At 40.2% G+C, this 23,495-nt stretch overlaps 1 protein-coding gene across 12 annotated transcripts in view; it reads left to right on the top strand.

The window, feature by feature from the left end:
• MCF2L (MCF.2 cell line derived transforming sequence like) overlaps positions 1–23,495 on the top strand; it is a 150,460-nt gene that overhangs the window by 96,672 nt on the left and 30,293 nt on the right. For 11 of the 12 annotated variants that reach the window (XM_021415002.1, XM_021414964.1, XM_021414935.1 and 8 more), the window contains 2 exons: positions 681–795; positions 16,722–16,812. In XM_021415002.1, the coding sequence (XP_021270677.1) occupies positions 681–795; positions 16,722–16,812 (206 nt within the window). Of the gene's footprint in view, positions 1–680; positions 796–1,987; positions 2,133–16,721; positions 16,813–23,495 lie in introns of those variants that run through there. The other variant, XM_021415011.1, reaches the window with a different exon arrangement.

Below are 23,495 nucleotides of genomic sequence, written 5' to 3'. Positions count from 1 at the left end.
AGCCCTGCATTGTTGCATATAAAAATGTGAGTGAAGTGCATTTAAAAAGCACTGCATTTGTGAATTCTACCTGATGATGCAAGTGTCATTAAAGGTACAGATAAGGAGATCAAGCTGCTTAGCAGCCATACTGTAGCGTAGATGCTTGGCTCTACCTTACCTTTGGTAAGTAATCTGAGAAGTTGAACAGGAAACCTCATTTAAAATGTCTGCTTCTAGCTTGTATTGCCTCCTCTTCTAGTCTGTCCTGGAAGCAGAGCAGAGGGGAGGCCTGCAGGAATGAGTCAAGCTGGAAGAGGTGGAGTTCGATTCAAGATTTGCCTGCTTAATTCTGAATTAACTTCTTTTTCCTAAATCAGTTATTTTTCTCCAGGTGGGTTGTATTTATTTGCATTTGACGCCTATCAAATGAAAGATGCACTGCCACCTGGTGTCAAAACTGTGTTCACATGAAACAACATTTACAGGAAAAAAATCTAGTGTGGTGTAAGAAGTCTTTTCCTATAAAGACTGTCTAAGCTCTGAAGGTGAGACTAGGTTATTCAGAATATGTAGTGTCCATTCTGAGCACTGCTTAAACAGATAAAAAAAAAAAAGTACAACAGTTTAATTACTTGCGACTTGAAGACTAGATAAAAGGACCTAAGTGTAAACATGCTTGCTGCTTGCTTCTTTTGTAGGTGGAAGAGGGGGAGATGGATGTCCTGTTATCACCTTTCCAGACTATCCAGCTTTCAGCGAGATCCCTGAGAAGGAGTTCCAGAATGTCCTCACCTACCTGACCAGCATCCCAAGGTAAGCACCTGTCTGGTAGAAAATATTCTTATCTGATAAGTCATTTCTTATGTTCAGTCATTTGCATCATGGAGAGAAAGTTAGGCTTGGTATTTAAAGAAAAAGCAAATGCAGCTGGTGGTGCAGGGTCAATAAGAGTTTTGATTGGGAACTGTCTAATGTAGTAGTTTAATTATATATTGTGCTATTTACAGTTCATCAGAGCATTAAAAAAATTACTTCCTTGTAGGCATGGATATAGATATTGTGATATAAGTTGTTCTCTTGTTTCATTTCTTCACATTCTGGATCCTAGAGTGCAATGTTCTGTGTTTTAAATGAAAACACAGTTTTGGCAGAAGCTGCTATTTCCTGGATGTTACTCAAAATGTTACTCAGTGTGAGGAAAAACTCCATAGTTATATATGGAGATTTGTCCTAACTATTTGTGCTTCATTTCATTATCATGCTGAATGTACAGTTTCTGTAGCGCTTCCAAAAATTTGATTGGTGGTGCTAATCAGGTCCAGCAATTAATCCTGATCGTCTTAGAGGGCATGGTAGTATTGTCAATTGGCTGTTCATCAAAACCTGTGGTTTTGTTGAAAATCTGTTAGGGAATGAAGCAGTGGGGTTCAAGATCCTGATAGAGGTGAGGAAGGCAAGCAGCAGAGTGGAATACAGACCCTGAACTTTGGCTTGTTCAGGGAACTAGTAGGTGGAATTCAGTGGAAGGCAATTCTGAATAGTAAATCTGTGGATGAAAGCTCTCAAGTTTTTAAGGACAGTGTCATCAAAGCACAAGAATGGTATGTCTTGAAAAATGAGAAGTCTCACTGAGAGACTGTGCTGAATGGAAAACTTGTGACTTTGAGCGGCAGTGCAAAGGCAGCATACAGGAGGTGAAAGTAGTGACAAGCTACAAAGGACGACTACAGAAACATTGCCCAAACACATAGGGGTGGTTTCAGGAAAGTCGCAATGCATCTGGAGCTGAAGGACAAGGAATGAGGCATATCAAGCCCCCCTGCCCCACACACCCTGCTCCCAAAGAAGATAATATTTTGCTGCGTAAACAGTATAGGAATAAACAAGAAAAATATGGAGCTGTGATGAATGGGATGAGTGCATTAGTGGCTGCCAACATGGATCTGTCTAAAACATTTGATGAATTCTTTGCTTTAGTCTTCTCTGACAGAATCTTCCAGGCCTGTATTCTTAGAGAAAGTGTTCAAGGAGGAGAATGTCTAGCAACAGGTGAGGATCTCCTGAATCTCTTGGAAAGCCTGGACCCAAGTCTAGCCTATGGGATAATCTGAGCTGCACCTAGAGCTGTCACAGTGCTGGCCAGTATCATGGTGAGGCTGCTCTTTATCATCTTTTAAAAGTTTTTGGGATCAGAGGCAGTCTGTGATGTCTGGGAAAAGCAAATATTACATTCATCTTCAGAAAGGCTGAGAATAATGATCTGAAGCACTATAGACTAATTGACCTTGCTTTGCTCTGTCAGGAAGTTATGGAGTGTGTCCTCTTAAAACCCGTTTATACGCGTAAGAAAGAGGAAAGTGCTGAGAAGTAGCTAGCATGAATAAAACAATGGAAAATTGTGCTTGATCATCCTATTTCTAAATGAAATTTCTGGATGCATAAATAAGGGGAAGCTGAACATACATTTTACCTTAACTTCAGCAACACTTCCTATTGCCTTTCCCCAGCACTCTTATATCCAAATTGAGTCATTACAGGCTTGGCAGAAGGGCTGCTAGTTGGCTTGAAAACTGTATCATCAATTTGTTACGGGGAGAGTAATAAGGCTTTAAGATAGACTCTGTGACCTTTCTTGGCAGCTTCCATCCATGGAGGTTTCCAAGACCTGGCTGTACAAAACCCTGAGCGACCTGTTCTGAGTTTGGATTCTTTGAGCAGGGTGTTGGTGTTAGAGCCTCCTGAGATGCCTTCAAGCCTGAACTATTGTATGAATCAAGAGATCTCATTCCATCTTTCCGAAAATGGGCTATGTGACTCTGCCAGGATAAAAACTCTTAGAAACGCAGGTTGTGTAACACACTATGTTGATCTGAAGCTGTTTTTTCTCATTGTTTTCACTGACAATATTCAGTGCTACTCAGCGTGGACCGTGCTGAACTCACATCTGAAACTAATCATGGCAGATTTCCTTTGTGCACGTGGGTGCTTTTGTTTACTGAATATGCATGAAGGGAAATAATGTTGGTCTTGTAAAGGGCATTCCTCTTAATTACTTGTAGGACCTGCTTCCTGTGAGGGGACGCTTGTTATACACAGCAGGTACTTCAAGGTGGCATCCTGTTAACAGCTACATAAATCAGGGAGAGGAGCTGCAAGCCAACAGTCAGCCTCATTTTCTTTATCCTTGTGTTGTTTAAACTACATGGTGCTAAGCCTCCCTTGATAGGATCATTCTTGAGTATTGTTATTACAAAATAATTATATGCTAAAGTCGCATCTGCTCCCCCTTTTGAAAGTCCTTGGCAAGGCACTTTATTGTGGCCTGTTGAAGTTCTTCACAGAGTAGGTTTGTGTGGGAAATTCTGATCACAGCAAACAGCATCTGGTGCAGGGGAAGCACTGAGCGTGTCCCAGAGCATTGGTTGGGTGGGAGCACATTTTCACTAATTAAAAATCTAGGTGCAGATGTTCTGTTCATTTTTCGGTTCGTATTCCCCTAGTGATAAGCTATTGGCTGCGTATACCCCCAAAGATGGCAGTGTTATGAAGTTATTTGAATTGCCACCATTTCTAGTGTTGTTAAAGGTTTCTTAATGTGGGGTTTTTGCTGTTACCTTAGTTTTCCAGGGCTAAAATTGTAAAGACTGTTTTTGATGCTTAGAAAACTGTTCTTGAGGGAAGTGGAAGCAGTTAGTTAATCATTTATCTATCTTGTAAGCTTATTAAAAAGGCCAAAGTTATACAGATTTACATGAAGGACACAAATGCAGCTCACAGCTTTTGTGCATGGAATGCTCTACAGATCAGTATCATTTAGCTTATGAAATACACAAGTCTTTCAGTTATTCTGACTTTGAGGAAATTAACTTTTCTATGAAAAGCCCTGTAGAGCATATGCATATCTGGAGCCTGTTGCTTGGGAAGCGTGCTACGCTATTAGTGCCACTTAGCCTCATACAGGATTCCAGATCACAGCAAGGGGTTGGCAGCAATAACTCAAAACTCATTGTCTGACTGCCTGTGATTGTGTCTCAAGGGAAATGATATTTCATGGGAATGACAATGAGAAGCTGTTAAGAGGCTCAAAAGAAAGAACATTTCTGTCTTCTACAGTAGATTTTGCCCCAGTAAAGTATTTGCTACTATAGTAAAGTTTAGATTTGTTCCCAAGTGAAAAGAGTGCCAGTAAAAGTCTTGGTAATAAGACTAGCTTAGGACTTTCTGTCGGAAGAGAGAAACCAAAACCTTTTCACCTGTCTTCACTATTCCATCTAATAGTATGCATGCAAAGGCAACCTTGAACCCTCTTATTGTATTATTATTCTATATTGTACGAACACTACATTTTACAAGATTTTCATATATAAACATTTTCTTGTCAGTGATCTCTTCTCATGAAGAGTTAAATGTCACATAGGTCACCTTTCATTCAGAAGCGGAACTATTAAGTCACATGTTACCAACCTACATGACCATGGAGTAGGATGATGCAAATAGCAGAGCTATCAGTGCGTGTTCTGGTGCGGAAATGTCTGATATGTGAGGCAGTTAAGCAAAAGGATGGTAGAAAGGGAACGCCTCGTTTCAACTTAAGATACTCTGTTAACCCTGGTGCAGTTTTATGCTGTTAAACAGAAAGCTGAGCAGTTTTCTCAGATTGATACATTGCTTACACTGCAGGGTAAGTTTGTGTTCTGTAGACAACTGGATAAAGTACAGTGCCTAATGTGTGGTTTGTAATAATCTCCAACCATTTGCTGCAGGGTTGTTGACATGGTGTATGACCACAATCGTGTGCTGAGTGTTATTAAAGATCACTGCTGTATCGGGAAAAAATGGTGGTTTAAAGATGAGAACTACAGACATGATGAGCTGGTGAGCTGAGTAGGTAGACATTGCTGAATAAAAATCTGAAGACCTCCATGCACAGTGTCTGTTATTCCAATTGCAAAGTAGAAGAGGCACCTGTGGGCAAATAGTACACCTGTGGGGTGTACTATTTACATCCTATACAAAAGGTAGAAGTAGACTATTCCACTCTGTTTCGGAATAGAGTCCTGAAGTAACTGCCTAATATACCCTTAAGAAGTTATTTTGGGGGCACTGAGTATTCTTTTTGCTCATTTGAAAGTATTTTTCATCTATTTCATCTAGTAAATAACTTTTATGATAAGTGATGTACACTGAAGGCAGGTGTTATACATGCTTATTTCTCTCAAGCAAGGCTGTAACTTAAACATGTTTTAGTAACTTAACAGTGTGTATGCCTTCTTGGAATGTGAATTTACAAAATGTGGGGTGTGGCATGAGAACTTGGTCCAAAAGAAAATAATAGATAATTGCAGTGATTAAAAAAAAAAATAGTTTTTCAAGCATATGGTTTTGCTTCTGGTTAATTAGCAGTTTCTACTGAAATCTGATAACAGTAAGCTGGATGAGATAATAAAAGGAAGTGGCTTTAATAATTTTCTTTATTGCTCTTAGATCTATCTCTGAAGAAAGGGAGAAAAAAAAAAGCTGAAACTCTTGTGGCCACAAGAGATGAAAAAAATATTTTAAATGTGTAACACTGAATTTTAAACACAAAGTTCCCTGCAAGAGAATAGAGATTACAAAATTTGAAACAGGTTTTCATGGCCGGTTTGAATCCCACGGTGCTTTTTAAATACAATACTCAGGCCTTCTGTTCTTGTCCTGAGAGTCTTATACAGTCTTTTTGTAATGCTCTGCTGTCCCACTGCATGATCTTAAGTGTATCTCAGGTTACATTATCGTGTTCTGCTATTTCCTGTTTTGAAGGCAGTCCCCATCAGCTTCCTGCCCAGGAGAATGTCCTGATGTTTAGGATCCCAGTGGTTTACAAATGTCCCAACACAGTGTGGTGTTCTAAGAAACGCTATTGTTTGCAGTAGCATCTGGTGTGTGAAGTTAGGGAGCAGTCCTGTCTGAGTTATAAACAGAACTAGATAACTTCAGACACCGTTGGTATCTGAGGGTCTGGAAGTTCTGTTGTTATGGTCTGCTGAGCTCCAGGTGGAGCCTTTGTTGTGAAGTGTAGCAGGTCTCCATCATATGGGATAACAAATGTCTGTACTAAACCTCTCAGGGGTTCAGACTGAAGAAGACATAGTGTGGGAGCAGCAATGTTTGGGGAGGTGAATTTAGCTGGGGACCGGGAGAATATGCCACAGCATGGCATGGGTATTTTTGGAGCCAACAAACCTTTTCATTAGTCTCATTAGCGTGGATTCACTGCTGTGCTCTGGAAGCCAGGGCAGCCACGTTGGGGGTAATGCTGTGTTTTGAGCTGATGAATCACCCTTCAGGGCCCTGGCTGATGTTCTGAGGAGTCAATGGGAGGGTAACCACGTGTTACCTCATTTATCTGTAGCTTAAATAAGTGCACCACTAGCTAAAAGTTAACTACTTTTATTATATGGAGCACCAGGGATGAATGTCACAACATAATGGGTAAGAGGTGCCAAAAACTAGATACCCTGACAGTTCACACTGACATGCTGAGGAACAGTTTTGCAGCTTCAGTGTCTGTTAGTGTCAGCTGTGTTTCATTTCCATGCTCTGCTCTTTGTCAGATTACAATCCAGGCAAAAGATGTATCCTGCTGTTACCTTGGCAGCCCCTCAGATTTGTCAATGAGAACATCCCAGGACTTCCAGCAAAATCTGTCATGCTGTGTGTGCCCTTCCTCTATGAACACAGCTGCCAAACAGTTGTGTAAATGCCATATGTTCCTGTAAGCAGAAATGTAAAGGTTTATGTTTAAAGTAAGAGCATTGAATCCTAAGATAAAGCATGTAGCCTTAAGCTTTTGTGTCAGATGCATGCTTTGATGAGATTAGACCAAAGATCCGTGTGTTACTTAGTCTGAATTTTTGCTAGGCTTGAGGCAGTTCATCCTTGTTTTCATTTCCGCCTATGAATGTCTTAAACTTATTTTAAAGCTCATTGCTGTCAAGGCAAAGCCTTTCTGTTCTTTAAATTCCATGTACACCTTAAGGACTTGGAGGATTTCAGTAGCATATAAGTTCTGTATACAGGGCATGTGTTACCTGATAAAGAGACAAGGTAGTTTTACAGTGCTCAGTTTGTGGTAGGTAATTAGTAAAATGCTGGACCTTGTGCCAGAGCTTTCATTTAGTCCACTCTCAACTGCAGACAATTTAACACCCTATTTAAGTATAAGCTCACCTGCCTAAAACACAGCATGCAGCTATCCAGGAAAGATGTGTCAATACTTCATTAGTGGCATTAGTTATTGTTGAAGTGTACTGAAGTGTGTGTAATTCCAATATTACGTTTATGAATAGGTGTAGAAATATTTTTGTGGAGTCAGACTTCGTAGTTCCAAAGCTAGGAGTACTCTGGCTTTCTGTTGTTCATATTTATTTAAGCTTAACAAACATGGAGCCCTTTCGCCTTTACTGACCTATTTATCCTTAATTGTCCCTTCAAGGATAACATGGCCTACTTCAGCCATCTGTAGTTAAGTCTAAATCAGTCCTCAAAATTGTTGTCTCTTTTCAAACAGTCCTTACAAAAGCAGTTCTGTGGGACCTGAAGAAAGCACACTGAATTTTTCCATTCAGAAAATGCAAGTTCTTCCCTAAAAATATTTTAGTTGATTTCATGCACTGTAGGAGAACGTGTTGAGCGGTAATTTTGTCTTTTAATGATAACTTCCTCTACTTGCAGAAATGCATTTAAGCCACACTGATCTTAGTTCATGGGGTTCTTTAGTTGGGTAAAGCTGGCTAAGTAACATACAAAAAGGCTGCTGGGTACCATGGAAAGGAAATAAGCGTGCAATACCACCACAGCTAGATGATGATGCCTGGACATTTTAGTTCTTATTTTAACACTGGCTATATTCCCTTCCCTCCGCAACAGCGTAAAGTTTTTGGAGCAGAAAGAATGTCAGCATATATGATGGAACATAGCCAGCATTACTGTACTGCAACTGGCAATTTTTATGTAATTAGTTTAAAGAGGAATTGGCATGAAAGTGTGAGAGAGTGTTAGGAGGTCGCTGAGTAGGAGATAATGGAGAAGAGTGGGATACCCATATCTAAAACTGAGTGTGGAGGCAGAAGAGAAATCTGGTTGTGTATGCCATATAAATCAATGCAAATACTTAAAAATTAATAAACTGTTCCTTATTTGAGTGAGGAGCACAAGGAGCGCTGTAGACAAGTCTCTCAAGTTAGCCCCACTTGGGTTTGTGTTGCCCAATTTCAAGAGACCTGCTGCTGTGAAGCCCTTTGGCTTCCTATGGGATCAGTGCTTAAGAGCAGGTCTCCTGGTCACCAATGAGCAGATGCTCACCTCACCTATAGTGTGTCTCAGACAAGAGCCTACCTTCCTTGGAAGGCTCTTGCATTGAGTGTGGACACAAGGAGCTGTTGCGGCCACAGTCTGAAGGAAACTGAAGGGTTTTCAGGTCCAAGGATGAGCTGGAGCAGATGTGACCACGCACAGTGTTTTGGGCTACAGCCATTGCGGGAGAGGCTGTGAATTTTGGATGAGGCATTCAAAGTTTTGAACTATCAGCCCCCTGGGCAAAGCTCTTCATCTTCGTTATTCTGTCCCCCTGCTGGCCTTCAAGGTCTCCATCTCTGACAAAAACTCATGCGTAACTATATTGTCTATGCTTATCAAGTTCCCCAAAGCAGTTTTTGTTTTTTTACATCTGGTTTTCAATGTAAGAATCAATGAGAAATGCTGCCTCCTTGCTTATGGTTATACTCCTGCTATGAGGTGTCACATCAGCTGTGCTGAGTAAAAAGCAGCCATTTCTGCTAGGTGCTTTATATATAATTATTTTTACTTGGTATTCAGCAATTTTGGACAGACCACTAGAGGCTGCTCTTGGATAGCAGCACTTCTGAGTGCTTCATTTAAATTGTTTTTGCTTCTTTCCTATTATTTTTTTCATGAATAATTGCCTGCCTTTAGGCTGGGTAGGTTCTTCCTTTTACAGCTGGAGTGCTTGGAGCTGACTATGAGATGGCCCCAAAATCCAAAATAACAAATGCTTCCAGATATGTAGCTTGTTGGTGAGGCACAGTACAGGCACTCACCAGTTAAACACGGTAATTGATTATATAGCAAACTTCATCCAAATTCCAGAGATCTGGATATAGAGAACTGAAGCTGCAGTGCAGTGACTTGCGCAGCACTGAACTGAGTGCCTCAGGAAGCTTGAGCTGAGCCTGTTTCTTGAGGCTGTGCTCACAGGGCAGTTTGCCAAGGGCATCAGAAGTAATGTATACATCCTCAGCTCTGCTGCCTGCGCTGGCCTCTTCAGCGTTTTTAGCTGAAAAGATACAGGTTTAGAAAAATTTGTGGTAGAAGAATATTACTAATTCCATCTAAAACTATGCAGAAGTCATCAGTGGTTGCACTCCAGTTTTACCCTGTATTTTTACAAAATGGAGTGCTCCTCATTGTTTGTTTGTTTTTTCATTAATGTTGCTGGAATAAAAAGAAAAAATAGCATCTGAAAGAATGCTTATACACCTTAACTGGAAGTGTTTCCTGGAGAAATCCAAAATGAGATGTCAGGCCCACAGTGAGAATCAAGCTGAAATGTCATGCTTGTGTTCTTTGGTGCTCTGGAGGTCTGTTAGGTTGCCGAAGAGCTTTACCTGGATGTTGAGGAATGTTCTGTTAGTAAATGATTGTGCTTGTTAGGAGCAGTTCTGTTCTCTAATGCATACAGTTTTCTTTGACCTGAGAGCCAATTTGTTTGTGGAAGCATGTGGCACTGAAATGCTATTTTCCTTCTAGACAATTAAATGTCATCTCACTGTCGCGCACTTGCATATAGATCCATCTTCTGGGAATATGTTTTCATTCCATTTTTCTTCACAGCTTGTTTTCTTTGCCACTGATGATAATGCAAACCTCAAATTTTTTGTCATAAAAACAGCAAATACATTTTTAAAGTTTGCTAACTTCGGGCAAGTATAGTTACTTGTGAGATATGATTCAGTTTTCAAAACACTTCCAACTTGTCTTAGATATGTAAGTCTCTTTATGGCTTGTGCATTTACATAGCGAATTTGTATTATTTTGCAATGTTGACATTGTTAAGGATTCCAACATTTTTATTCTCCAAACTATTTTTCAATTGAATGCTTTAAAGTACTTAATTTAAGTGCAGGTTTTCAGAAAATGGGTAAGCAATATTTGAAGTAGCAGCAGCCTCACAAAGCAGTATTCGACTTAGGTACTACGTTAAAACCTCAAGGCTCCTGGAGCAATTGAAGCTACAAAGTTCATTGTCTAGTGCAGAGCTCAAACAATGCCTGCTTTGTAGTTTTCTTTCAGTTCCTTCTATCTCCAAATTGATTTCATCGTGTGCCTTCTCCAGCAAGGCTCAGTACTATCAGCTATAAAAGCCAGTGATATCTGAAGCTTACAAACTTGAGCTTTGTGGAGCATTATGTGTCTTCTTATTTCCAACATTTACTCAGTAAAGTATCAGATCTCATAGTTTTTCTGTTATTTTGTTGTGTATGGGGGGGAGGTTAGTTTGGTTTTTTGTTTGTTTAAATATCAAGCTAGTGGATTTGTGCTGGAATCAAATGGATAATTGCCCAGTTTTGAAATGGGGTAGATGTTACAATAATGAGCAATAAAGAATTAAGAGGCAGTGAAACTACTATCTAATCACTACTTAGTGGTAGTGCCCAGTGACTTTGTTTAATGTTACAACTGAAATTTAAATTCAGTTTTTCTTCATGAAATTCATAAGACTTTCACTTTTTTCTTCTCTATGAAGAACTGCATCCTCTAGAACAAATCTGGTCTTCAAATAGAAGTCGTTTTGGTTATCACACATAAAGGGCACAAAGAGGATATGTGGGACAAGGCTCTATCAGGTGACTTGTTGCTCACTTTTGTTTGAGGGGAATGCAATATAAAAAATAGTAACAGGAAGTCAATCTTAAACTATTTCGTTCCTGTCACCATAATTCTTGACTGAATTATTTTTTTAGTCGCTGTAGTGAAAATTTCTATCTTGAATTATTAATATCATGTTCATCATTATATTACCTGACTGTCTTCTGGAGCCTAATGTTTTGTTTTCTTTTGTTTTACCTATGAAACACCTATGATTAGGAAACAGGATTCTTGCCCCTGTCCCTCTCCTCCCTTAGAAGGCAGCAGCAGGAGAGATGGAGAAGTAGTCTTTGAAGTTGTTCAGGTTCAATCAGTTTCAATGCTCCATCAAATGTAGGATACAAAGTTTATTTTGGGAAACAATAACCTTGCTGGTTATTGTCTGGTTTCCAATGGCCTGTTCCGAAGCAAAGTAACCGGAAATGCTGTTCTTGGTAGCCTTAACTTGTGCTCTGATGACTGAATGTAGGATGATTTCTGACTTCAAAGGGTAATGGCTGCTGGAAGCATTTTCTTCAGTAGTTGCATGATGGGGGCACTTGATGTTCAAAGTGCTCAGGCTGTGGGACTGTGACATTTTATATGCTGAACTTGTTTGAGCACAAACTTGTCTTCTATACTAGATGCAAGCCTGCCTTTGAGAATTCTTTTTTTTTTTAAAGAGCTGATCCACATAACTCTTTTTGTGGCATGCCCAAGCACAAACATAATTACCCTATGGATAGAATGGTGGACAGTATACTGTATAGGCGGCACCATTCCTAAGATGAACTGCCACCATCTCTTGCGTGTTTGCCCCTTTTGTGGTACAGTAATATGGACAATGCTTTTTAAATGGGCCAGTTCCACAGTGCTTTCTACATAGGCCCACACCTTGCATACTAGAAAAGATCAGGATTAGTAAGCAGCTTGATGGGATACCACATCTCTTCAAGCAGTTTTAGTGTATCACTGATACACAAAAGAGCAGCTGGTGCTAGGGATCTATAGACTGCTTATAAATGCAACTCTTGCCTGCAGTATGCTCTGCCTCGATCTGTTATTGCAGTAATTTCTCATAGAATATTATTGAAGTCCTGCTATTGAAGTGGTTGTTCAGCCACTGAAAGCAAGAATTTCTAGTTAGTCTGTATGTATAGGCAGAGGCACTCAAGGTAGTGAGTGATCTGGTGTATAATGGAAGCCAGCTGGATAATAATAATAAGACTTTAAGACTGAAACTCACTCTTATTAAACTGAAATTATTTAACCTAAAATGCTGCTCTGAATTTCAGACATCTGAAAACTTGATATTAACAAGTTGCTGTGACAAGCCTGAAGATTTACTCTGCTTTGCTGGTAGCAGAGAGCAGGGACTGCAAGCGGTTGCCATACAACACTGTAAAAGCAGTAGGAACTTATCTGTGTAGTAGTTGTCACCACCCATACCTTGGAGAAATGCAGGGATCTTTCAGATGGTGACTATGTAATTGCTTCCACATACCCCATATGAAAGGAAGTTCCTTTCTGCAGTCCTACATACTACAAGTTTTCCCACCCTTTCCCCCAGGTGCATGAGATCACGAGTCTTGTAAACTGGACATAGAGGGAGATGTCCCCATAACCTAAAGCTGAGGAGTCACTAGGTGGAAAACTCAGGTTCTGCTCTACACTCAGTGCTTGTTGGCAGGTATTTAACCTCACTCTCACTGTCTCCAGATGGTGTTAGGCTGCATCCCCATTGTGGAAGGAGGGATGAGCAGAAAGTCCATCCTTTGCTGCCTTTTTTTTTTTTTTCCATTATCTGCCCTCTGTGGCTACCACTCCCCTTTTCCTGCTTTCTACCTTTCTCACCTGATCTTTGTGAGTTTACTGGTTATATTCCCCACAGGGCTGGTCTGGTTTCTCTGCCTTTCTAAAAGTGTTGTATTCTTTGTGCTGTTGTGGAAACAGAAGAACAGAGCTGAACTCGTGATGTATTTTTTGTGTTAGGAGAGAAACATAGGAAGGAAATACTAAATTTGAATTACAAGCTTATAATTTATCTTTCAGAAAGTACACCGGATACAAGTTAATGCATTAAAAAAAAAAAGCAAACAGCAGTTGTAAGGGAAATGTCAAGAGGCCTTGATAGTCAGGTGCTTCTGCTAGGGTTGACTCCTGTTTCTCACTGTAAGGGTTTCACAGTCATTTTCAATGCTGCCAGATTTTCTTTCCATTCCTGATTTCTCACCTCACTTGTTGTTTGAGTGTTAGACCACACGTCAGAGCTGTTCTCAGGAGGCTAGGGAACAATCCAGCGTGCTTCCAAGGAATCTCCAGTTTCTCCACCCTATAGTCAGGGACTTGATGTTTCTGAGAATGATGGCTTCATGGCAAGGAAACACCTTCAGAAAATCTACTGAAATCCCACGTCACAGATGCTCAAGTCTGTTAGAGAAAATGGGTTTTGTTGAGCTGGGCCAGGGACTTTGCTGCAGTTGCAACAGGAGTTGCTCTGGATCCAGGTCAGCTAGCCAGAGCTGGGGGCTTGTCTGGGATGTGAGGGCCTTCTGCTGGCAAGCTGGTGTGGCCAGCAAGTTGCTGAGACTTGCTGAGATATTCTTGGGGCAAGACAGCAAGGAATAAGAATGGCTGAAGCAATGAATGGGAAGAAGACAATTATGGGTGTTGGTGACAAGCTTGGTGGAGAGTGATGCAGACACATGGGAAGACTTGGGCTAAGCTGATACAAGTATGACACGGCTGGAGTAAGGCTTGAGGTAAGGCTCCGTGAGCAGGAGCAGGCCGTGTCCATCAGAGCATGCTTCTGATGAGGCACGGGCGCAAAACAGGAGCCAAAACACTTTATTCTCAAGCAAACAGAGGGGAGTGAATCAGGAAATGAATGTTTGGGCTAAATGTAATAAATATGGGAAAGTGGGTCGGGTTGCACTCAGATAAGTGAGAAGGCAATGAAAAATTGAAAACATGCTTGTTAGCAAAGCACCATTCATCCCATGCACTAAAAGGGGCTGGGGAGAGGCAGGGGGGGTCTTGCAAATTTTCTTCTATCTGTGTATGTAAGCGTGGGTGGTGGGAAAGAGAAAGAAGCTGAGCAGGGCTGGACTGGCAAGCAAACCTGTTTCCAGTGTTTTCTTGTTCTTGTATACGTGACTTTGTGTCTTGATAATGTTCTCAGCTTTGTTGTACACAATGTTTCAGTTTGGCTTGTTGCTTCCTGCTTGCTGCCTGCTGGATCTGGATTGTAGGCTCAATAGCCAACCCTTTGCAGTGGGGCACTGTCATCAGGATAACAAATCTTTTCCCGCAGTGTCTGTTTAAAAGTCCCTTTCTATGAGAGCATCTGAATTAATAATCATTAACTCAGGAAGAGTTGAATGTGCAAAAGGGACTGTTACCTTTCTGCTAATTTCTAGTACCAAGTTGGAGTTCTTTACTTCACTTTTTTTCTCCGTGCTCTCCTCTCTTGTGTCTTCTGTATGATTTGATAACATTAGTGGGTGGGTCAAATCTTGATTTAGGAGTTGACAGATGGGTCTTTTTGAGTGACATAACTAAACTCAGTGAAAGGTTCAGAACAGAGCATGTATGTTTTTTAAGCAGCCTTGTAAGCATGGTAATATCTTGAAGTTGGATGCTCAAGACTTTGCCACTGGGTCTCTTCTAGCCAGTAGTGGGAATGCTTGCTCTTATTTTTTTAGCCTGGGAGGGAATCTTGTTCTAAATCAAAGGAAGCTGACTTAAGGCACCTTGGGGGCTGTCTTGGAGATGTTCTCCTTTGTCAGCTCTTCCCCTTTAGTACAACTTGTCTTTGATATTAGACTCTAATGCCTGGTGTTGAGGCAGGTGATGAACACTCATCTGTGTGGAGCTCTCATCTGGATCTTCTCCAAGTTCCCAGCTGAGTTTGTCCTTCCCCATGCCCTGAAAAGAAGTCTGATGTTCTTTCAGAGGCTTTAATGTTGTTCCTGTTGTACAGGATCGTCAGTAGGTTCTGGAAATATGATGCAGATATTGCATTTGGATATTTTGTGTGATCTGAAGTACAAGGGGTATGTTATGTCAACTAATTATTATGGGACGTGGTTGGTGTTAACATTTTATTTTACTCAGTGACTAAACATTAAAATGGTGGAAAGTTTTAATGGGGTACAAGAGGATATTAAAAACAAATCTAGATTTTTTTCCTCTTGCCCTTCAAATAAAGATAGAGAAGGTAGAAGGAAAGCTTTACTAAATCAAGGAAATTTACTGTAGTGGTAAGCATGTTCCTAATGTAAAGCCCCATTTGTCTGTAAGTGTTATTCAAGCTTACAAGACAACGGCTCAAATGTTGTTTATCAGTGTTATACTAACCCAGAGGCAAGAGTTAAGTAACGTGCACTGAATGTGAGCTGTGGGGGGTGGTATCTACAACTTTCCTGTGTTAAAATGAGTTATCAGCTCCTTTTGAAACCAAGTGTTGGTATTTCTTTGCACTTTTTCTGATTATTTGTTTCCCCCTAAATATTTAGTCTGTGAATTAGAGAGATGTGCAGCTCATAAAAGAGAGGGAAGAGACTGTAAGTCGTGTTTAAATCTGCCATTTTGAAGACTAGCTTAAGGTGCTACATCTAGTTACTTGTAATTTACATTTTCCTTGGCATCCTCTTATTATGCTATCAACGTGATCCTATAAAGCAAAGCTGGTATTTTCGTATGAGTCAGCAATGCAATTCAGCAATCCAGGGATCCTAATGTTTTGTTATGTCGGTAGGCTTTTTATTTTTTTATTTTTAAAGGTACAATGATAAATCAGTATACAATATATCCCAGCACTTCAGACAGCACAGACTGCAGGCCTCATAGTAAAATTAATATCTGGAATTACAGACCAGAGGAGAGATTAAAAATAACCAAATAGACAAGAAAATAACAAATTTGAGTCTGTCTGCCTTGTGTTTGCCTGTCGTCTTCATTTTGATTTCGATTGGCCGGCAAGGTCTGCTGCTGGCATTACACAATTGGCTTAGATGGGAAATTACAAAACAGAAGCAGATCGCTTTATTTGTACTCAGTAGCACATGCAGCTGAGCACAGGCGAACAAGAAAGGTCACTCGTACGCAAGGATTTAAGTGCTCTTTTTCACAGATGTTTCCATTTCAGGGAAGTGCTGCTTATCTCATTTTTCAGCTCTATGACTTTGAGTTTTTAAACGCCATAGAGGTTTCTTGCTTTGGAGAATGTCAGAATGTACCTGGGAACAAATCTGTAACCTGGAAGCATTTGAGAATTTCAGATGCACAGAAGAATGTCGTGGAAGGATCAGAAAGACCAGCGTTTTTAAGGTGTTTTAAATATTAGTAAGGAGGAAGGCAATACAAACAGAAGGTTGAAAGCAGATGCAAAAGGAAAATGGCTTTGTTTTGATCCTGGAATTATGTTGCTGAAAACAGCATAAAGGAGGGATTATATTGGCACCAAAACAACGGAGAATCAAATGGTGTTATTTTCCTCTGAAATAATTTCTGTGCGAGGCATGTAAAAATTACGTTTCATGAAAAAGAACAATTAATGATCTGAATATGGTCTGAAGCTTTGTGGAACATATTTGGGACTGCTGCATCTTTCCAATGGTGTGTGCTGCATCTTCATCTAGAATACCTTAAAGAAAATTCTGCATAAAAGAGTCAAGCTGCCATTTGTTTGCATCTTTTTTGTGTTGTTTTGTTGATAGTTTTTGTTATTTTAACTAGCTTTTACCTCTGCTTTTTCAAGTTAGAGAAGCGGAGAAGTTCCACCTGTGTTTTTAACTGAACTTTCTCCTTCTTTTTTTTTCCTCCAAACTTAGTTTACGAGATGCTGGAATTGGGTTTATTCTTGTCATAGACCGCAGACAGGACAAATGGACTTCTGTGAAAGCTTCCATACTGCGGATAGCAGTGAGTACTGTTTTACCTTAACTCCTTAAAAAGATTTCCCATGTTGAACCTTTCTCTTATAAACAGAAAAGTAGCAGGAGTTTTTTCTTCAACAAAATGTTAGCTAATGTATGACACACAAAATACACAGTTCTTCTGTGTCCCAGCTGACTGGAGCTGAGCATCATGTGTCCTTGACATGCTTTTAATGCAGTTTGCAGCTCATAATATCAGCCTGAGAGGGCACTTGGAGAGCACGATCTTGCGGTGCACGTGCGGATGTGCATGGTGTACAGCTCCCCAGGTGGGAGCAGCCCTTGTGTGGGCAGCCCGTGCGTCTCGCTGAGCTGGGGATCCACTTTGCACTAGCTGAGCATTAGAGTTCTGTTTTTGTTTACCTCTTGTCAGAGGAATGCAGGTTTAAAAGCTGGTCACATGGTGTTTGAATAAAAACAAGATTTGCCTTGAAGCTGAAAAATCTTAACCAGGGTATGGATATACCCCCACACTGTAAATTTCGATCTCCATTTTAATCATAATTTTTGAAATATGAAAAGTGACGTTTGGAGGATTTTTTGCGCAAGTAGGAAAAGACAGATTCATATTTATCTTGTGCTCAAGTGCTTGTCGTGCTATATGTTGTTTTTATTTCTTATTTTCATGCTGTCCTGGTTTGAATTCTATTTACAGTCTTTCCAGTAATTGCTGAAAAACAAAGCTAAAAGAATCTTTTATTTATTAATCTTTAATTGCTGTAAATTTTAGTTCCATTAGTAAGTCCAAACTAGTTAAAGTTGCCTTTGTTTGGCCCTGTTTTGATCAAATAATTGTTTGTTTATTGCTAGTTAAAAGGCATTTATTTAACAGTAATAGAATACTCCTGCTGTATAACTATTTGTGAATGAAAATACAAGAAATAATGTGCTGTCCCACCCCATTCCATGGCTTGTTTCACCTAGCAAGAAGACAGTGACTATGGTGCACTTCACTGACAGAGATCAGGTGCACCAAAACAAATCATTAAATATATTCTGAGCAAGCTGTTGCACATATGTTCTATAACCACACGTATTCTAAGCAAACAATGAATTAGCCTATGACTAATCATTATTCTAGGGGGAGGTAAATTAGATTGGGTAGGGTTATACAAATTCCAGGGAAGGTAAACTAGGGTAGGAAAGGTTATACAACCTGTCTTGTCAGTGCATCCATCATGAGCTGAGATCTGAAGTGGGGAGTGGGGCTGGAGGCATGTGTGCTGGAGAGATCTCAGGCCAGCTGAGGGGAGCTCTGAAAGTTGTCCTCCAGCGACCTGATTTTATACCCTTTTTACATGTGGTTTGTCGTGATAAGCAAGGGGGAGTGAACTGTTACAAGGTATGCAGACTAAGATATAAACGGGGGTATGAAAAACAAATACAGAAAAGCAGAGAAACTTCCATTGGTTCCTTAAGACTTTGTTTTCAGTTCCCAAAAATGTGAGGGATTGTTCCTGGGTTAATTGTCACATGGTTTTATGGCCTCCATATTTTTACCAAAGGCAGCACTTTCTCTTTTCTTTGACAACTTCCAGTTATCAGTTGTCAAGGGCTCAGGCCCTTGACTTGAGTACTAGACCGTACGTTGTTAGGCATAGATAAGGCAAGTGGGGGCAGTTGGAGGTGAGTGGAGTGACAGAGGCATAGCTACATCCTTATCTGACCTGTACAGCTAGGGGCAGTTCTCATTACTGACCTGGGGGAAGCTATCAGACCTACGCCCCATCCTGTGCTCCAGTCTTGCATGACTTCTCCCCTTCTTCAGCAGGCTTTGCTTGGACCATACTCCACATATGCCTACAATACAAATTTTTTCTAAAATAAATGTGTTTAGGGATGGTAAACTATTGAAAATGCACAGAAATATTAACAAAATTATTTTTTGCCACTCACTCGAATTCTTGAGATGCAGTATTTAACAGATTCCAGTAGGGAAAGCCAAGAACGGCTTCATTTGTGGGTGATTAAAGAAAGGAAAAAAAGGATTGAGTCTCTGATGTTTGTTAATCGCTTCCCAAATTCAGTGCTGTAGTTTCTGTTCAACATTAGATAAGTATTCCCCAGATGGCAGTCCTTTTATTTATGTAATTAAAATGTGTTGGAGTAGGCAACTGCAGACGTGCCACTTATAGCCATAATATTAACACTTAAGCTAACTTTCCTCCAGTGTGCACAGTTTTGCCTAGAAATGGAATATTCAGAACTTAGGCATCCATTTCCTATGATACGGGATGTATAACTGCAGTGACTGTGTTGGTTGCTTCCTTTGCTTGGAGAATCATAGAGTCATTAAGGTTAGAAAAGACTCTAAGACCATTCAGTCCAGCCATCAACCCATCCCCACCATGCCCAGTAACCACATCCTTCAGTGCCACACCCACACGGTTCTTGAACACCTCCAGGGATGGTGACACCACTATTTCCCCAAGCAGCCTGTGCTTGGAGAAGGGTCTTAAGTGCACTGCGGGTTGCAGTGTTACTGATAGCAGCTCATTTTTCTTTTTCCTCCTTCTTTGAGCTTGAGAGTTTTCGTTGTTAGCTCATTTGTCCTAGGTCATGCAATATCTACCCTGCTATCTTTTTTTCTCTGATGACCTTTAGGGGATTGACCCTTTTATTGGTGAAATCAGGAGCCAGCACAGACAGGGTGCTGTGGCTGAAGCAGTGCCCAACAGGAGTGTCCTGGCTGGAGCATCTGCCCATCGCTAATATTCTGACAATTGTAGGAAATGCATTTGTAAGCAATGAACAGCTGCTAAACAGAAATTCATAGTAACATGTGTGTTGTTCTATTTTCAAGACTCTTCACAAAATGTTTGATTTATACTACTAAGTGTTAAAAGCATGTTCTAAAACAAACCTAATGAAAAAAGAATCTTTATTTTAAGCTGGAATTCATGTGGAAAATCTTTCTGTTAAGAGAAATGTCTAGGCTTGATTTTTCCCACTTCCTTCTTAGCAACCAATTTCTTTCCTGGGATAGAAAATGAGCAATGAAGAGCTGAATCCATATTTCATGCTGATACTTCAGGGTTTCTATAGAGAGCCAAAACTATGAAGGTGAGGTAAAAGATGAGATAAACCTATTTTTGTACACAGAGGAAGGGCAGTGGCTGTAGCATTCGCCCAGAACTACTGCTGCTAAAGCACATGCAACAACAGCAGAACTGAAACCATACAGAAGGTAGTGGGCTGAAAGAAGGCTCCTCTTTTCCTGGGATATGACAAAGAGAACAGCAAGGATGTGTGTAGATCTGAAAGTTTTGCTGTTGGTAGTACTCTAGTTGACAAGGTTACAATGGACAGGTGGCCCAAGAGGTTGCCCTTCATCACTGAAAGTGTGCTGATTCATGATGCCCTGCTCATAGCTCCAATGTGCTTTCTTAAAACAGAAACCTACAGCATTATATTGTTTGTATCTTTCTTTGTTGTCCTAATATCATTCTCCTTCATCAGAAGTTGAAGTGTGAGCTCAGACATTTAAACAAAATCTTCACTCAGAATCATGAAAAGCTTCACTCACAGTCATCCGTCAACCTCATATTGCAAGTCCAAAGGAAATAAACTTTACTATTCTTTAGGGAATAGCATATCTGTGGGCAGCTGCTTGAGGAAGCAGTTGGTGTGGAGGTCACTCAGGTAGTGATTAAGTTTTATCCTATTCAGAAAGTTTGCAACCCCTGTCTAAATGTGACAAGACTTGGGTTTTATCCAACCTACTGTGGAAGTTTGCTTTATGATTTGTAATCTTCAGCTTAGGATGCACTGTTTGCAGGTTTTGTGCCTTCTGTTTTGGACTGCATTGTTCAGAGTGCTATGTTTTTCTTAGCTGTTCATAAATCAAAGCATAGTGCTCTCTGTAAAAGAGGCCTAGTCCATTAACTGCTTTGAAGGTTAGGGCCAAGACCTTAAGCTGGCAGGAGGAGACCAGAAGCCAAAGGAGAGACTGGAGTGCTAATACCATCCTAAACCTTGCAGGAGCCAGGCAGTCCCATTTTTCTGCCATCTGGAGTTTTATCATTGGTTTGACATCCAAGGTGAGAAACAGTGAATCACAGTAATCCAACCTTGAGTTCTTTGGCCTTTTTTGTAGAGAGAGATCAAGTTTCCAAGCGAGTTGATGGTGGAGGAAAGATAGATTTTTGTAACCAACGCTCTATGGTCATGAAAAACGTTATTTTGTGTTATGGACAGGAGTTCCTGCTAGCCTGGTTTATAGCTCTCTCTTTGCATTTTGTGCTGTAAAAGATAATGATGCTTAAAGGTTTGTATGGGTTAAGCTTGAAAAAAAAATGTTCTCCTTTCAGCTCCCAGTTATGCTTCTTATTAAAGGCATTTTTGCTCAGGTTTAAAACGGCACCAAAAACTTGACAGTAGGATTAAGCTAGAACAATATTTGCATGAATTTTGTAGCTGTTTTTGAATGATTCTAGTAAATAACAAACTAAAAAAGGTTATTTTGAGATGCAGTATGTTTTTGCCTTTATTTCTTCAACTGTTTTAAGAAAACTGTACATGCAAGCACTTTCACAGTTTTCCTAGTATAGTCAGCTATTTTTCCTGTTTATTACAGGATTTTTTTTAATTAAAAAAAAGAGAAGAGAATCACTTAAATTCTGAATGCAGGATCATAATATCACAAATATCAATCACAGACCTAAACAAAATAGCTCACTGTTTTTAAAACTAGAGTTTAAACTGGTCCATTTATGAATAGTTTTTATTCAAGATTCTTCCTTGACAAAAATCCTGTGTAAGTGCCTGCATTCTAGTCAGGAATAAATTGTCTTAAAAAATAATAATTAAAAATAAAAATAAACCAACCCCAAACTCTGGTTATTAGCTCCCTGATATGCAGAGGTATTTTGGAAAGAAGTGTCCTGTGGCTTGCAGCATACTGCTAAGTGAAGGAGGAAAAACACCACCACAAGATTTGCTAATGTGGATATACTGAGGCTCTTCATAAAATGAGAAATGGTGCTGTTTCAGCTATTTAAGGCAGACTGAAACTGAGTTAGCTCTTTCTTGGTGGCTCACATGATTTATGAAATCTGTCTGACCACATGGGGAAGGTAAGAGAACGGGGCCTGGCTTACCTGTTTATCAGAGCACCTTTCCATTGCTATATAAAAGTATAAAACACTTCTGAATACCAAGGCAGCTGAGTGAATTGCTCTGTGGGATTGAACAGCAACTTTGTCTGTCTGTCTGGTATATGTACCTATCTGTGTAATTCCTGGGTATATAAAATAAGCCTGGAGCACCACAGGAGGAGGCCTGAGATGTAAAATCACGAAGGTGGTGTTTGCTCTTTCCAAGAGTACACCTTCTGGTCTTTGCTGCTGAAAGCTGTAGTGACCAACACCTGACCATAGTCCCAGGCCACTGCTCTGCTCCTGCCCTGCCTCTCCCAAGGAGGAGCAAGGAGGAGTTTGGCAGCACTGCATCCTGTCTCAGTGACTACCTACCCCCATTCTTATGACTCTTGTAATATAGGCTTTTTCAATTGTATTATTCCTTCTTTGAAAATGCCAGCTGACCACTTGATAGTCAAGCAGGAGTGGGCAGGATTGCTGCTCAACCTGATTGGCACAAGTAGGATGACAGAATGACTTCAGCAACTCCTTATTGGGAGTGCATGTGTTAGCAGCTTCTTAACTACAGGTTCAGTATTGGTGCTGCAGGCAGCCTCTGTGTCGTTAATATGCTGTCAAGGAAGGTGGTGATTAAGACTGTGTGTAAATAAATGTTGCTGTTAAGGCAGCTCCTCTTTTGCTCAGCCAGTGAAGGTTCTTCCCATGTTCCAGGTTTGGGGTAGTCATAGGGCAGCAAACCTCTACTAGAAAGCTTTTGTTGAAAGACAGTGCTGTTTATAAATTCCTGGTTTAGTTAGTTTTATTTCAAAGCTGATGACCCTGTCCACATCTGTATCTTTGGAATAAGCACTTGCCAGACTGAATGTGGAAGGCATGAAGACAGGAGATGAGCAGACAGAAAAACTAATCCTATGAGTGTTGTGAAGAGCCAAACAAGTGCTTGTGCTGATGCAAGTGAGAAGAAGCAATATATGGACTAGGATAGAATAGGGACCGCCCTGACTTAATTAGAAGATACCAAAAATGTGAGTGCTTTGTAGAGTTTTGTTTTTTCTTTGTTTCACTGATTTTTTTTTGCATGAGCATTCAATTAGTTAAGTACAATAGTTGAGACAAGGTACTGGTGGAACAGTTGAATATTAATCTAGTAAAAAAAGATGCTTTTGGATTTAAAAAAAAAGCAATTTTCAAGTGTACAGACCCTTTTTTGGTGTCACAGTGATGTTCAGTGACTTCACTAAAACAAGCCTTGAAGGCACTTTATTTTATGACACTACTAAACACACATGAGCTTTTATTGCCATGTATAACACTTGGCACGGCCTTATTGAGAAGTTGCTGTTCGCTCTGTTTGCATAGGGTACAATGGCTTCAAACAAACATTCTGCTGGACTGGAAAGGAGATTTTTGTTCTCTGCTATTCAGGCTGGAGTTGACTGGCTGATGAAGTTGAAAGGATGCATCTGAGGAGTGTCTCTTGCACCATATCATTGTCTCTGCAAGTCACCAGAGCTTTAGGGGGAAATATAAAAACAGTTAGGAAAACAGTAATAGTTAGACAGTGAAGATA

Source organism: Numida meleagris, chromosome 1, assembly GCF_002078875.1.
Source record: "Numida meleagris isolate 19003 breed g44 Domestic line chromosome 1, NumMel1.0, whole genome shotgun sequence".
Taxonomy (NCBI): Eukaryota; Metazoa; Chordata; class Aves; order Galliformes; family Numididae; genus Numida; species Numida meleagris.
Note: the sequence above shows the minus strand (reverse complement) of the source record. Positions and strands in the feature narration are given on the sequence as shown.